Below are 14,022 nucleotides of genomic sequence, written 5' to 3' on the forward strand. Positions count from 1 at the left end.
GCATGGGCCACGAAGTTTCAATCGCACTGTACGTGCGCGCCCGCACGTGGTATTTTGTGGAAGAGCCACACTCAAGGGGCCAAAGAGCCGCATGTGGCTCGCGAGCTGCGGTTTGCCGATCACGGTCTTAGGCTATAAATGTTAGAATTCATTTTTCTCTTCCTTTTGAATAAACTCTTGTCCTTGAAATAGCAATCTCTGGGCTAAGATACTCATTTAGAACTTGTACATAGCCATCTCAATAGGCTTAAAGTAATTTATAAGTGAAACATAATGCAAAATTGGAGTTTTGGGGGTGACACTATGGGTGATGGGATTTAATGGGGACAGAAGCAGAAAATAAGCTGCTTGTCAGAAAGTTACAAATTTAAGCAACTAGTGGTGGTGGTGGTGGTGGTGGGGGGGGGACTTGAGCTAGAACTTGAACTTCCTGACTGTGGTAGAATACATTGCATTTATAATATAGCATTTTCTTATCATTGTCATCTTTCCCCCATATTAGGTAGAATGGATGAGTGACAAATTGATGAGATGTTTTGAAGACAAAAGAAATAATCCGTTCCAGTTCCGCCATCTCTCTTTGTGTCATGGTCTTTCTGACTTGGCTCGAGTACCCAGTCCTAAAGTGGTACTTGCCAGCCAGCCCGACCTGGAATGTGGATTTTCAAGGGATCTCTTTATTCAGTGGTGTGAGGACCCTAAAAACTCCATCATTCTAACTTACAGAACTACTCCTGGGACTTTAGCACGTTTCTTAATTGATAATCCTGCTGAAAAAGTTACAGAAATAGAGGTAAGTGCTTGCATATGAACTTTATCTTAACACTGTTTTGAATACATTATAAAACTCAAAACTTTTAAGGTTGTTATCAGAATAACAGTAGAGAACCTTTAATAGCCCAAATTTCAGAGCTACTTAGTTGGAAATCCTCATTCTTGAACCCTTCCATGGTACCCTCTGGAACCACCCCAGATGGTATGCACATACACTGTGTTCTCATTTCCCCTTTGAAAAGTTGCTCTGCGTCCTTTCCTTAGTTGGAATCCAGCGCTTTCCTGATGATACTTTTTCCTGTAGCCCTCTCAAGCAGACGCTCTTTTTCCTTCTTTCTCCTCCTTTCATGTTCCACGTACTTTAAGTGGGGTAGGTGTTCTTGTTATGTATTGCAGCTTTGAAGCCATTTCTCTTCCCTCTGCAGTTCTTAAGTCAGACTTGACAATATACTCACCCTTCCTTGTTCCTGGCATTTACTGATCTCTTGGTCATTCGTCATTCATCTGTGACTTCGGACCCTGGTTCATAGCCTTCCTGTCCACTCGTACTCAGGACTTCATTCTTGATGACTTTAGCATTCCTCTCTGCCCAGTTCCTTGGCTCTCTTGTTTCTTGACCTCTTATTCCTTAGTGATCTTTTCCTCTATTCCACCTCAGTATCTTTCCCACCTTCATGCTGTGTATTCCCATGGTCATGCCCTTAACCTTGTTATGGATGAACAACTTCCACATCTCCACTACCTCAGGCATCCCACCCTGATCTTACAGATGACTCTCTTACTGCCATGCCAACAGTTCTTTGGTCCCATGGGGACTTTCGGTTCATGAACCTCACCACTTTTGCTATCTGTCCTCCCTCCAGCTTTGAGTCAGTGGTCCATCATTACTCTGTGAACACCTTTAATCTCTTATCCTTCTTTCTGCCATTGTACTCACCTGGCAAAGCCTTGGCTAGTTAAACCGTTTGCTTAGTGTGTGCCTGTACCCAAGGACTTAAACTCTCTGCTGTGGGGACAGGTTTTCCTGCCCATTCATGACCTCACATCTCAGAAGGGCACCCAATACTAGCACTCAGCATTTTGGGGCAGTTTTCTGCACTGTCCCATAAGACAACGTCATACCTTCTTTCTTCTCAAAACGCCTACAGCTCCATCTCAGTCCTCACCCATAGCACATGATGTTGTGGGAGTTGTTAACAGAAGTGGGAGTCAGACGGGAATTCCCTTATCTTCTCACCACTAAATAGCCTCACCTGTGTCTGCATCTGCATTGCTGCTGCCTTGTTTCCTGTTATAGGAGCAAGACAGTCAAATGACCGTTATGCCAAACGACCATAATATATCAGTTTTCCAAAACTAGTATCATTAACCTGAAATTTATAGCAATTGATATTGAATGGGTTAATGACTGCCAGTGCTGGGCAGAGTTTTAGAAGACTGCTTTTCATTTTGTCTTCATACGGCCATTTTAAGGGATGTCTAGTTTTAAAGCTGAGTAGGAAGAGTATCTTATTAACTCTACTTAAGAAAACCATAGTAATAGTAACTAAAATCTGATATGCATTCACTGTCAATACAGAATTATTGAGGAAGGATTCAAAGCAAGCACACCAATTTAAAATACTGTCTTTGGGTTATTTAATAGCTTAGAAATACAAAGTTTAAAGAGCTCAGAAATATTTGAAACAGTTTCATCAGATATGAAATGCTGTATTAGAAAATATTAATAACTAGAAATTCAATTAAGGCAGATATGCCATTTGAGGAATTCTTAAAAGAATATTAAACGTGGTTTAAGTTTGAAAAAAATAGAAAATGACATTCAAAGCTGAAACTTGAAATGTTAGGTTTTTAATTTTTTTCATAAGTAGTACTTATCCTCAGGATTCATTCCCGCTTACCTTGTTAGGGATATTTCTTGTGTAGTTACCCTTTTCTGTCTGTTATCTATTACTTCTTTCTCTACTTGGTACATCCAAAACAATTTTGACTATGTCTCCTCTTCTCCCAAACTTCCTTTTCTTTGAGTTTTCTCATCTCAGGGAATAACAGCATTTTCCACATGTTTACGCAAGCCAAAAATCCAGAAATTAAAAAAAAATGCTCATTGAAGTATAATATATATTGAAGAGTGTGCATAGTGTACGCATGCAGTGTGATGAATTTTCACAAATCGAACACACTTGGCTAGCCTGTATCTAGACCAAGAAATAGAATATTACCAGTACCTCGGATGCCCCCTTTCTGGTCTTCCCTACCTCTTTCTTCCTAAGGTAAAAACTATCCTGACTTCTAATGCACAGATTATTAAAACTTATTTTAACTTCCTTACTTTTCTTTTAACAGCCATAATCATTCTAGCAAGAAGTCCTTCCTATTGGCTTGACCTCCAGATATAGTCTACGTGTCTTCATGGCTGTTATTTGTTTTTCTTATTTTAGAAATTGCCTATATATTTGATCTTTTCTGATTTGTTGATCATCTTTTTCTTAGGAAAACAGTAGCTTCTGCTAGTCATATAGTGCTGCAAATAGATTTTTCAGTTTCTTTTAACTATGAAATTTAAAATGTTAAATAGATTTTATTTTTTATACTGCCACTAGAGGCCCGATGCACAAATTCGTGCACCAGTGGGGTCCCTTGGCCTGGCCTGTGGGATTGAGCCAAAACCGGCTCTCCGACATCCCCCAAGGGGTCCCAGATTGTGAGAGGGTAGGCCGAAACCGGCTCTCTGACTTCCCCCAAGGGGTCCCGGATTGCGAGAGGGCACAGGCTAGGCCAAGGGACCCCACCAGTGCACGATCAGGGCCGGGGAGGGTCCTCGGGAGGGCTCCAGGGAGTGTTGGGCCCGTCTTGCCCAGTCCCAATTGGCTGGAAGACCCTAGCAAGCTAACCTACCGGTCTGAGCGTCTGCCCCCTGGTGGTCAGTGCATGTCATAGCGAGTGGTTGAGCGGCCTTAGCATATCATTAGCATATTACGCTTTGATTGGTTGAACGGCCAATCGTTTGACTGGACATTTAGTATAATAGGCTTTTATTATATAGGATATTTATTCATATTTTCCTTACGGCTTTTAGGTTTTATGTTATATGTAGGCCTTGCCTACACTAAATTGTAAAAATACTTAGCTGTATTTTCTTTTCCTTATTAGTGATTTGAAACCAGTTTGATTTAAATTAAGCCCATCCTAGAAATGGGAAAGCTCAATTTTTGTACTAATCTTAATAGGATCTGTAAGTGCCCATAATGGACACTTGAATAATTTCAAAGAAAAATTCAGTTTAAAAATGATGAATCAATTTAGAGATGCAATATATCTCACACCTCACTTACCTTAATCTCATAATGATATTTCCTTTTGTCTGCTATTTCTCTTTAGTTGAGGAAACGGGTAAAGCTTGAAGGGAAAGAACTTGAAGAATACTTGGAAAGAGAGAAGCTAAAGAAAGAAGCTGCTAAAAAACTTGAGCAGTCCAAAGAGTGAGTTATTTTCAGACATATTATAATTTTACATATGTAATTTGAGAAAAACATTTCTAAGATAAAAAAGTTTAATTGAAAATATTTAACTTTTGTTTCAACCTCATTACTTTTGTTACATCTTTCAAATGGTTCTAGAATATCAAATTCTTTCATTGCTAATATTAATATGTATTTATTAACTGGCAGTTAATGCTATGTTTCACAAAATATCAACCCAATAATATTGATGATTATATTATCACCCAGTTAATATTCAGTATTCAGTAATAATTATATGCGCATTAATTCAAAATCTTTAGGGGACTCTATGACCTTTATCTAGTCTAAAATCCTCCTAGGGCCGATATAGATTCCAGTGATGAGAGTGATGTTGAGGAAGACATTGACCAGCCTTCGGCTCATAAGACTAAGCACGACCTGATGATGAAAGGTGAAGGCAGTCGGAAAGGGAGTTTCTTCAAACAGGCTAAAAAGTCTTATCCCATGTTTCCTGCCCCAGAAGAGAGAATTAAATGGGATGAATATGGAGAAATTATCAAGTATGTGAGCAAAACAAGCTTTTCTTTCTTACAGATTAGAGGTATCAAGTGTGTTATCACTTGAGCCCAGTGAATTTGGTCTTTCTGGTCTTTGTGTACCTTGTTGTTTTCTGAGAACCTCAGCTTGAAAAATGTAGACTTACAGTGTGAAATGTAAAAGTGGGAAGGTGGAGGAACATCTAGAGAATTGAAATTAAAGGAGAGCTGGTAGTTTTTGTTTTTTTATATTCAGGTATCACTTTTTTATTATTTTTTTAAAATATATTTTTTTGATTTCATAGAGGAAGGGAAGGGAGAGAAAGCTAGAAACATCAATGATCAGAGAGAATTATTGATTGACTGCCTCCTGCACGCCCCCTACTTGGGATCGAGCCCCAACCTGGGCATGTGCCCTTGACTGGAATTGAACCTAGGACCCTTCAGTCCTCAGGCTGATGCTCTATCCACTGAGCCAAACCAGCTAGGGCAGAGAGCTGGTAGTTTTATTACTTAGAACAGGGGTCCTCAAACTACAGCCTGCGGGCCACATGCGGCCCGCCGAAAACATTTGTTTTTTTACTTCAAAATAAGATATGTGCAGTCTGCATAGGAATTTGTTCATAATTTTTTTTTAAACTATAGTCTGGCCCTCCAACAGTCTGAGGGACAGTGAACTGGCCCCCTGTTTAAAAAGTTTGAGGACCCCTGACTTAGAATGAAGACTTCTATTTCCCACTTAAAAAGAGAGATAAAGGACATGCATTGGGAAGAGACATAGGATAGGAAGAACTTTTGATGGGTGGGATTATGTTAAGTTTGGGAAATGGGTTATGTCTCAGATAGTGTTACACGCATGTTTTACTTACAAGAAAAACATGAGATAGCATGAGTGGAACCATGGGAAATCTACAAAGTCTATACCCACAATTAGAAAAAGAACTGAAATCACATGTTCTAATCTCAAATCTGAAAACACTATCCTGTATAAAGACCCCTTAGGGTGCCATTGCTTTCAGGTAAATGTCAGTGCCTTAGCACAGTGCACGATGTCTTTCACGACCTAGTTTCTCCCTCCTGTTCTGTGATGTTTCTACATCCTTCTGCTACGTCCGTGTTCTCCAGCCTTCTCAGCTTCCTTCTCAGCTTCTCCATGTTACCCCTTTGCACATGTTGTTTCTTCTGCTTTGTTCCACCTTCCCATCCCAGGTGTCTGGGCTGCTAAATCTGGCCCCACAAACCATTGGAAACCTTCCCTGGTTCTTCCTTGCTACCTCAACACGGTTCCTCTCTTGTACTCTCTTTGTACTTTCATAATACTGTCTTGAGCCTATTGTGGACTTAGGTTTTAAACTCACTCTAGGGTTTAATTAGGAAAATTCCACTGTCTACTTGGACGTCTAAAATAGTAGAGAAGAAAAATAATCTAAACAGCATTGGTGAGTTTGCTTACCATCCCACTTAATTAATGGCCAATCTGTTTAGCATATGGATGGTGCTTTTTAGCTTCAATTCCTTGTCTGAAAAATGGGGTAAGAATTAAACAAGGTTGTTGTTGTTAAGGCACTTAGCGTAGAGTCTGACTCATATAGTAAATGCACTTCAGGTGGCTGCTGCTGCTGCTGCTGTCATGTGGATGACAATGGGCGACCGGGCTTCAGGGGAAAGAAGCTGCAGCAGTCTAGGTGCTGGGTCACCGGTGGGGATTCCAAGGAGTGTGAGTGGGTTTGGGGGTGGGGCCTAGACAGTAATCACAGGAGTTAGAGAAAACAGTTTTAAAAGTTTGTTTTTGAATTTTAACATTCAACTCTCTGATCCTGGAGGTAAAAATGCGAAGATAGATGTGTTAACAGTTCGTTGTAATAAAGACGAGGGCTTTTGAGGGAGCTGATGATTTCGTATGTCAGTCTTCTTGTTAATGTGCAAATGGAGAGCTACCTGCTTTCTGTGAGCAGGGGTGGGAGGACTGGGGGTCTTAAAGAAATGAAAGGATGTATGAGATTTATAAGAATTGGGAGGTGGCCAGGGAAACCACAGAAACTGGAGACAAATGCAGAGCCAGGCTGTAATAGTACTTACACTAACCGCTAAGATCTGATGGCCTGTCTGGGGGCTCTCACTGGCTCACAGGCTGTGTTTTAAAGCGTCCTCCTTAATGGCCATGAAGAACATAACATATGCAGTCATCTGATAATTGATGTTATGAAGTTGCATTGGCTTTGGATCAACTGTATATTTAAATCTTGAGATATGTGAGGAGTCTAAAAATTCTGCCATCTACTAGTCAGTTATAGTAACATAATATTAGCTTGTTTGTTGCTACTTCTAATTAGAGACTTATTATTTAGACCAGAGGATTTCTTGGTGCCAGAACTTCAAGCCACTGAAGAAGAAAAAAGCAAATTAGAATCTGGCTTGACAAATGGAGATGAACCCATGGATCAGGATTTATCTGATGTTCCTACCAAGTGTATTTCTATGACAGAATCTATTGAAATAAAGTAAGTGCTTTCATTGCATTTTGTAAATAAAAATTTCAAACACGTGAATTATATAATTTACGTTGTTTCCAAAGTGAAACTTCTGAATATCCTCTAGTAAGTTTGCACTTTCAAAATTTAATTTTTCATGTAAAGACTTGTGAAGTATGGACGTATTTTCTCTTCATTAATTATATCTGAATGCCAGAGTCATTGAATTGGAGAGGAGGGGTTAAACATTAAATTGTACATTTATATAAAGAAACATTCTTTTTGGCATTTCTAGTATGTCTAGTAGCAGGTGAAGGCATAAATTCATAGGTTTAATTTTCCCAAGTGCTTGTTTAATATACTCGACTTGGACATTTCCAGTGTCCTAATATCTTAAAACTGCTATCGTGATCTTCAGAAAACTTTGTTTCCTTCTCTGCTTGGTACAGTTAACACCAGTAAATCATCATTTTGGAATTTAAAAAACTCATTAGAGAGCAAATTGGTTTATATCTGTCCTGTGATATCATATTATTCTTGGGTAAAGCTAAGTTCTCAATGCTGCATATCAGCAGTTTCGTAAAGGTCTCTCCAGAATGGCTGGACCCGTTTACATTTCACTAGCAGAGCAGGAGCTCCCTCTTCCCTGTTTCACCGGCACATGCGGCTTATCCAATTCTTTCATGTTTCCCGTCTCATGGGTATAAAGTAATATGTCAGTGCTATTTCCATTTGTCTTACTGTGATTATTATTGAGTTCGATTATCTCTTCAGATGCTTGTTACGGTTTTTGTTTTCTCTTCTGTAAAGTCCATGTTTATATCTTTTGTGCGTTTTTCTCTAGAGGTTGCTGCCTTTTTGTTAATTGATTTGCAGGAGTTCGGTGTATATTCTGGATATTATTGCTGGCTGGTTTTAGACAGTGCCAATAAGTACCACCTCTCATTCTAGTAGTTGTTTATAAGAGTTGCCCATGGTCTACTTCGTTTAAAAACATCTTTAATGTTGATGTAAGGAAATAATAGAATATTTCCCATTAGGTATTTGGGGTTTCATATTTTAAAAAGTCTTTCCCTATCCTTGGTCACAAAAATAATTCTTATATTTTATTCCTTAATCTAAAGCTTTACTTTTTTTTTTTTTATGACTTTAACTCAGCTGCTGTTTTATATGGCATTAGGTCAAGACCCAGTTTTATTTTTTGTTGTATAGTGAGCCATTTTTTTCTAATAACACCTATTAAAAAATCCATAATACCTCCCTCAAATACACATTAATAATAATATAACACACGTGTGTTCTTTAAAGCCTCATTTTATATACTGTATATGTTTCTTTCCAGATAATAAAAGTCATTAAATTCTAGTTTTTGAATTATCAGAAAAGTAAAATTGAATAATTATGTCTAATTACAGAGCCAGGGTTACTTACATAGACTATGAAGGACGCTCTGATGGGGATTCCATTAAAAAGATCATTAATCAGATGAAACCCCGACAGTTGATTATTGTCCACGGGCCTCCAGAGGCCAGTCAGGATCTGGCCGAGTGCTGCCGTGCGTTCGGGGGGAAAGACATTAAAGTGTACATGCCGAAGCTGCACGAGACTGTGGACGCCACCAGCGAGACCCACATCTACCAGGTGAGCGTGCAGGTTAGGACGGACAGCTCCATTAGGAATATAGCAGTGAGTGACACACACATGGTCCCCTGCCCTGGCAGATCTTAGTCTGTGGGGCTTATAGCAAGGAAATAGTATTTATCACACGGTTTTACCTTTGATAGAGAAAGTAGAGGATGTTACGAGAGTCTAAAGAGGGAAACTAACCCATATTTAGAGGCTACAAAAGATTTCCCAGAGGAAGTGATTACTAAACCAAATCCTGATGGATGGATTCTCAGAGATGTATATAGAGTAGGAAAGAGAGGGAACTACATTTGCAAAAATATACAGCTGAGGGGAATGGTGAGGGGAATCAAGAATTCAAAAGTTTTATAAAAATTCACAGATGTCAGGGTTCTACTAATAGGAAAAAAAAAAGGAGACAGGCACAGAAAATAGGAATAGAGGAGAAATTGATTAATTCTTATTTGTTAGTGGGAGATGGTGTCCGTTAAGGCAGAAGTGATATCTATATTTGTTTGGAAAAAATGGATTAGAATTTACCAGGCAAAACTGTCATTCTGGGCAAAACAAGAGGAAGCAACATTCTAAGAATAGGGAGGTGTGAAACCTCATGGCTTATTTAGAAAACTGTAAGCAGCTCAGTGCTGCTCTAGTGCCATCAGGTATTGGGAATGACATTTACCAGTGGTTTTCAGCCTCACCTGTGCATCTGGGGAATCTTTGGGGGAACAGGGGTCTCAGTGCTCTTAGTTTCACTAGTTATATTCGAATCACTGCAAGTGGGGCCCTGACACTGATAAAGGGGGGGAAAAATGTGCTGTGTGACCCCAGTGTGCAGTCTGGTTAAGAAGCTTTATTTTAGAAAGTAGACAGGGGCCAAGTGACCTTACAGGTCGTTAGGTAATGGTGAAGATCAGATGAAGTGAAAGATTTTGAAATTTTAATGCACATTACCAGACTTAGAAAATGTTAGTAATAGGTTAATTTATTCATGGGTTTTATTTCTCTTCCTCCCCTTTGCATGTGTAGGTGAGATTAAAAGACTCACTTGTTAGCTCCCTTCAGTTTTGTAAGGCAAAAGACGCTGAACTGGCTTGGATAGATGGTGTCTTAGACATGAGAGTTTCCAAAGTGGACACAGGAGTTATTTTAGAAGAAGGAGAACTGAAGGATGATGGAGAGGACTCAGAAATGCAAGTGGACCCACCTTCAGATTCTAGCGTTATCGCCCAACAAAAGGCCATGAAAAGTCTGTTTGGAGATGATGAGAAAGAAACAGGTGAAGAAAGTGAGATCATTCCTACTTTGGAACCCTTGCCACCTAATGAGGTAGGAAAGCGTGCGCTACTTCTATCTTTTCCTTCGTCATCCTTGAATTTTCCATTTAAAATATATGTCATATTTAGGCTGATTTTGGAGTTTTTTAGATTACTTGTTGTGTGTGTGTGTGTGTGTGTGTGTGTGTGTGTGTGTGTGTGTGTGGTATGGCTAGGGAATAATACCTGTGTTGTGTGTGTGTGTGTGTGTGTGTGTGTGTGTGTGGTATGGCTAGGGAATAATACCTTAAAGGAAACCGTTAGCAGATGTTGTTATAATATACATCATTGTTTCATGATTTTTTTTTTCAGTATGGACTTCTAAGTTTGATGATTGTGAGAATCGTCTACCTGCCTCTAATTGGGAGATTTATAGTTTTCTACGAATGTCATACTCCTGCATCCCAGTTTTGTCTGTTGTCAATTCAGTTCAAATCACTTGGTTTTGATATAATTAGAAATCTTTATTTAGTACAAATATAATTCTAGTCTAGTATTCACATGTTCTAAAGAGATATCTACTTAGCAGAGGTTCGGGGGATTAACTTACAACATTAAAACCGTATTATAAGAGTCTTACATGCATGTCAAGTGATGGCTTAGCCCTTCTAAGCAATAAAGAATAGAGACAGCCTCCATCCCTGCCAGTACTACTCTTGAGATGGGGAGGAGTTAGAACTGTTTTTTTCTCTGTGCTGAAGCTAGCACTCATCAAAGCAATTTCAAAGTAGCAGCATTAGGTTGAACCACTTGTCTTTGCGATTCTAAAGCCCGTAGCATCCACTGCTTTCGCTCTGAGGGAGGAGGGAAGTGGCACTGGGATCCGGAGAAAATCTCCTCTGAACTAAGCAAGGGTTTTTGGTTCAGCTCTGCCCGCTGGCACTCTAGTTGACCCCCTTAGGCAAGTGGGTGAGTGAAGAGCATAGCATTACCAAATGTCTCTCTGTTATTATGAGGCATGACTAATAAAATTGATTGTGAAGCATTCAGAAAATGCGAAGGCCTTTGTAATGTCAGATAATGAGGTGAGATTCAGGATAACAACTTGGAATGTGATTTACAGTCTTGAAATGATCTGTCGAAGGACTTCAGGGAATAATAGAAAATGTCTTAAAGGTCATGGGCTATTTTACTTTCGTCAGTACAGCTATGTGTCTAGTCCTCTGTTTGAAGTTCTTCTTCCCCTTTCACCTTATCCAAGGTTCCTGGACACCAGTCAGTCTTCATGAACGAACCAAGACTGTCCGACTTCAAACAAGTTCTCTTACGGGAGGGGATCCAAGCTGAATTTGTAGGAGGTGTCCTTGTTTGCAACAATCAAGTAGCAGTTCGTAGAGTAAGCGTGTTTATTAATTAATAAGGGTTGAATTGAACAGCTGCTTCTGATGTTTTGTCATTTTGAATTCTATAATTCTTGATTGGTAATTTCACAAAACTGAAAATCAGTCATTTATATTCATAATGATGACCTTGAAGGCTTTAAAAAGTGACTCTCAAAGACTTGATAATTTTACTGTAAATTTGTATTTGAATTCTCTGACATTGATATGTATGTAAAATTCATGACTTGAATAATATATCCATATTCCATGAATCAGAGCAATCCATTTCCCGACCAATCCTAAAGTTAACTTATTTTGGTTATTATGTCTGCATATTAATGGTAGAGAATGTACTAAAGAACTTTTTTTTTTCACTTGGTTTCTAGACGGAAACTGGACGCATCGGATTAGAAGGCTGCCTTTGTCAAGATTTTTATAGGATAAGAGACCTTTTATATGAACAGTATGCCATTGTGTAAAGGACAGCATGTCAAGAAGTATCTGTTTGACCTTTATAAGAAAAAAAGGATTCTTATTCTAAGCTTTTGCGCTTTTTTTTTGTAATATACAAAAAGAACCTATCAGAAAAACTAAACGTGCATTAGATTTTTTTACAATGTAAATATTTTGCAATGCGCTAATAAGCATTCTACCTTTTGGCTTTGAATGGGAGAGACCTGTGTGCAGGCCTGAGAGGTGAAGGTACTTGCTTTCCTTTACAGAATCTAACTCCTGAAGGGCTCTTTACTTGAATAAAACAATGCAACTTAGCAAACCAGTTCATGGCCTTAGAGAAACATATTTGCATGAATTCTTGCAAACTGTTTCTTACATTTTCTGGAATGCAAACAGAATTATTTAGAAAAGATGTGCTATTAGAAAAAAACTGATAAAAGTTTTTTGAGGCCTACCTAGTTAAAAAAAAATAGGTAGAGTATGGGCTGTAACTCTTCTCTTGAATTATAATATGCAGTTGTCATCACATGCAGCATAACTGCTCCATGCCTGTATTTCTCAGATCCACTAGTGTGAGGTTGGACACATTTGGTTCAGAAATCAATTTTTATTTCTTTCATTTCTTGTTTTACCAAGATTTTGTTGTTGTTCAGTTTGAATTATAACACCGTCATCTGAATACACATAGTTCAACAGAATTCCTCGATGTGTTACAGTCTTAAGGGTTCTGTGTACATGTTAGACACAGCTTAACTACCAGCTAGATGACTGTGTTAGAAACTGTTTAGTGCTCTGTTTTCAAGGAAATGAATTTGAACCTCACATTTCGATAAGAAAATAGTATCACTGATTTACAAGCTGTAAACGTTTTCATCTTTTAGGCTTGCTTTCTCCCAAGTTTGCCTAAGCAGTGGTTAGATTTTATATACAATACTACAGACATAATGTTGAAACTGGAGACGGTCATCCTTTCTGTCCTCACATCTTGGCAGCCCCGATAATAGTATACACCACCTGTGTTTAAGAATAAAAAAGGAATATATGCAATTTCCGTTGAACTTAAAAATGAAAATCATGTCGCCCTATTGTAATCTGTCGATGCCTTTTTAGCATGTAGCTTGATCGTGGCAGGTCTTTATGCTTATTTTGTAAGTATTTAAGCTCTCCTCTTTATACTCAGTATTTTTAGAAGGGTCAATCTTATTTAACTATGTATAGTTCCATATAAGTGAAATCAGACTAGAATTCATTTCATTCCATTGCAAATGCGTACAGAGCTTTTGTTGTGTATTATACTTTTACTGCCTTCTGATACTGAAAACCAGATACATACAACAATGTGACAGAAGATGAAGAGTATGTTTTCTTTGCAGAGCTTTGAAAAAAATTCACTTAAACTCTTACTCCTGAATAGAGTAAGCCTAAAATTCTATTTATTTTTGGAGGGTCGGGTGGGGTGAGGTGGGGGGAATGTCTGCACTTGTTTCATGGCCTAATGATTGGCTTATACATATTACATTGAATTACTGATATTGAAAATTTGTTTTTTGCCTAATCTTTAAAAAATTTTTTTGAATTTTTTAATTGATTTTAGAGAGAGGCAGGGAGAAGGAGAAAGAAAGAGAGAGACATCAATGTGAGAGAGAAACATTGATCTGTTGCCTCCCGTGTGCACCCTGACGGGGGATTGAACTTGAAACCTGGGTACGTGCCCTGACCGGGAATTGAACTGGCAACTTCTTGGTGCATGAGATACTCAACCAACTGAGCCACAGCAGGGCTTGCCTAACCTTTTTATTGTCCCATGAACAGGAATGAAAATTTAAAGTACTGCTTGAAGATCAACTGATGTCATTGCAGGAGCAGTATTTTTGTTTCTAGATGACGATATTACTAACATTTTTAGAATGAAGACATTTGTTTAGCTTCATTTACTTAAGAAAAACACAAGTTTTAAAAAGGACTATGACATAAATCATGAACTCAGAGGAATTTTTAGATCTTTACTGTTTAGAAGCAAAATAAATACAAGTAGACCATCAGGTGAGATCTATACA

At 38.5% G+C, this 14,022-nt stretch overlaps 1 protein-coding gene across 2 annotated transcripts in view; it reads left to right on the plus strand.

Moving 5' to 3' along the window:
• Nucleotides 1-13,037, plus strand: part of CPSF2 (cleavage and polyadenylation specific factor 2, 100kDa) — a 20,648-nt gene extending 7,611 nt beyond the window's left edge. Inside the window, exons 8-15 of one of the 2 annotated variants that reach the window (XM_014543689.1) lie at nucleotides 503-793; nucleotides 4,156-4,256; nucleotides 4,598-4,798; nucleotides 7,123-7,275; nucleotides 8,661-8,886; nucleotides 9,901-10,200; nucleotides 11,389-11,523; nucleotides 11,896-13,037. In XM_014543689.1, the coding sequence (XP_014399175.1) occupies nucleotides 503-793; nucleotides 4,156-4,256; nucleotides 4,598-4,798; nucleotides 7,123-7,275; nucleotides 8,661-8,886; nucleotides 9,901-10,200; nucleotides 11,389-11,523; nucleotides 11,896-11,988 (1,500 nt within the window). In that variant the 3' untranslated portion in view covers nucleotides 11,989-13,037. The remainder of the gene's footprint in view (nucleotides 1-502; nucleotides 794-4,155; nucleotides 4,257-4,597; nucleotides 4,799-7,122; nucleotides 7,276-8,660; nucleotides 8,887-9,900; nucleotides 10,201-11,388; nucleotides 11,524-11,895) is intronic. The other variant, XM_014543690.1, reaches the window with a different exon arrangement.
• The last annotated feature ends 985 nt before the right edge of the window (nucleotides 13,038-14,022 follow it).

This window comes from Myotis brandtii, unplaced genomic scaffold (assembly GCF_000412655.1).
Source record: "Myotis brandtii unplaced genomic scaffold, ASM41265v1 scaffold332, whole genome shotgun sequence".
Taxonomy (NCBI): Eukaryota; Metazoa; Chordata; class Mammalia; order Chiroptera; family Vespertilionidae; genus Myotis; species Myotis brandtii.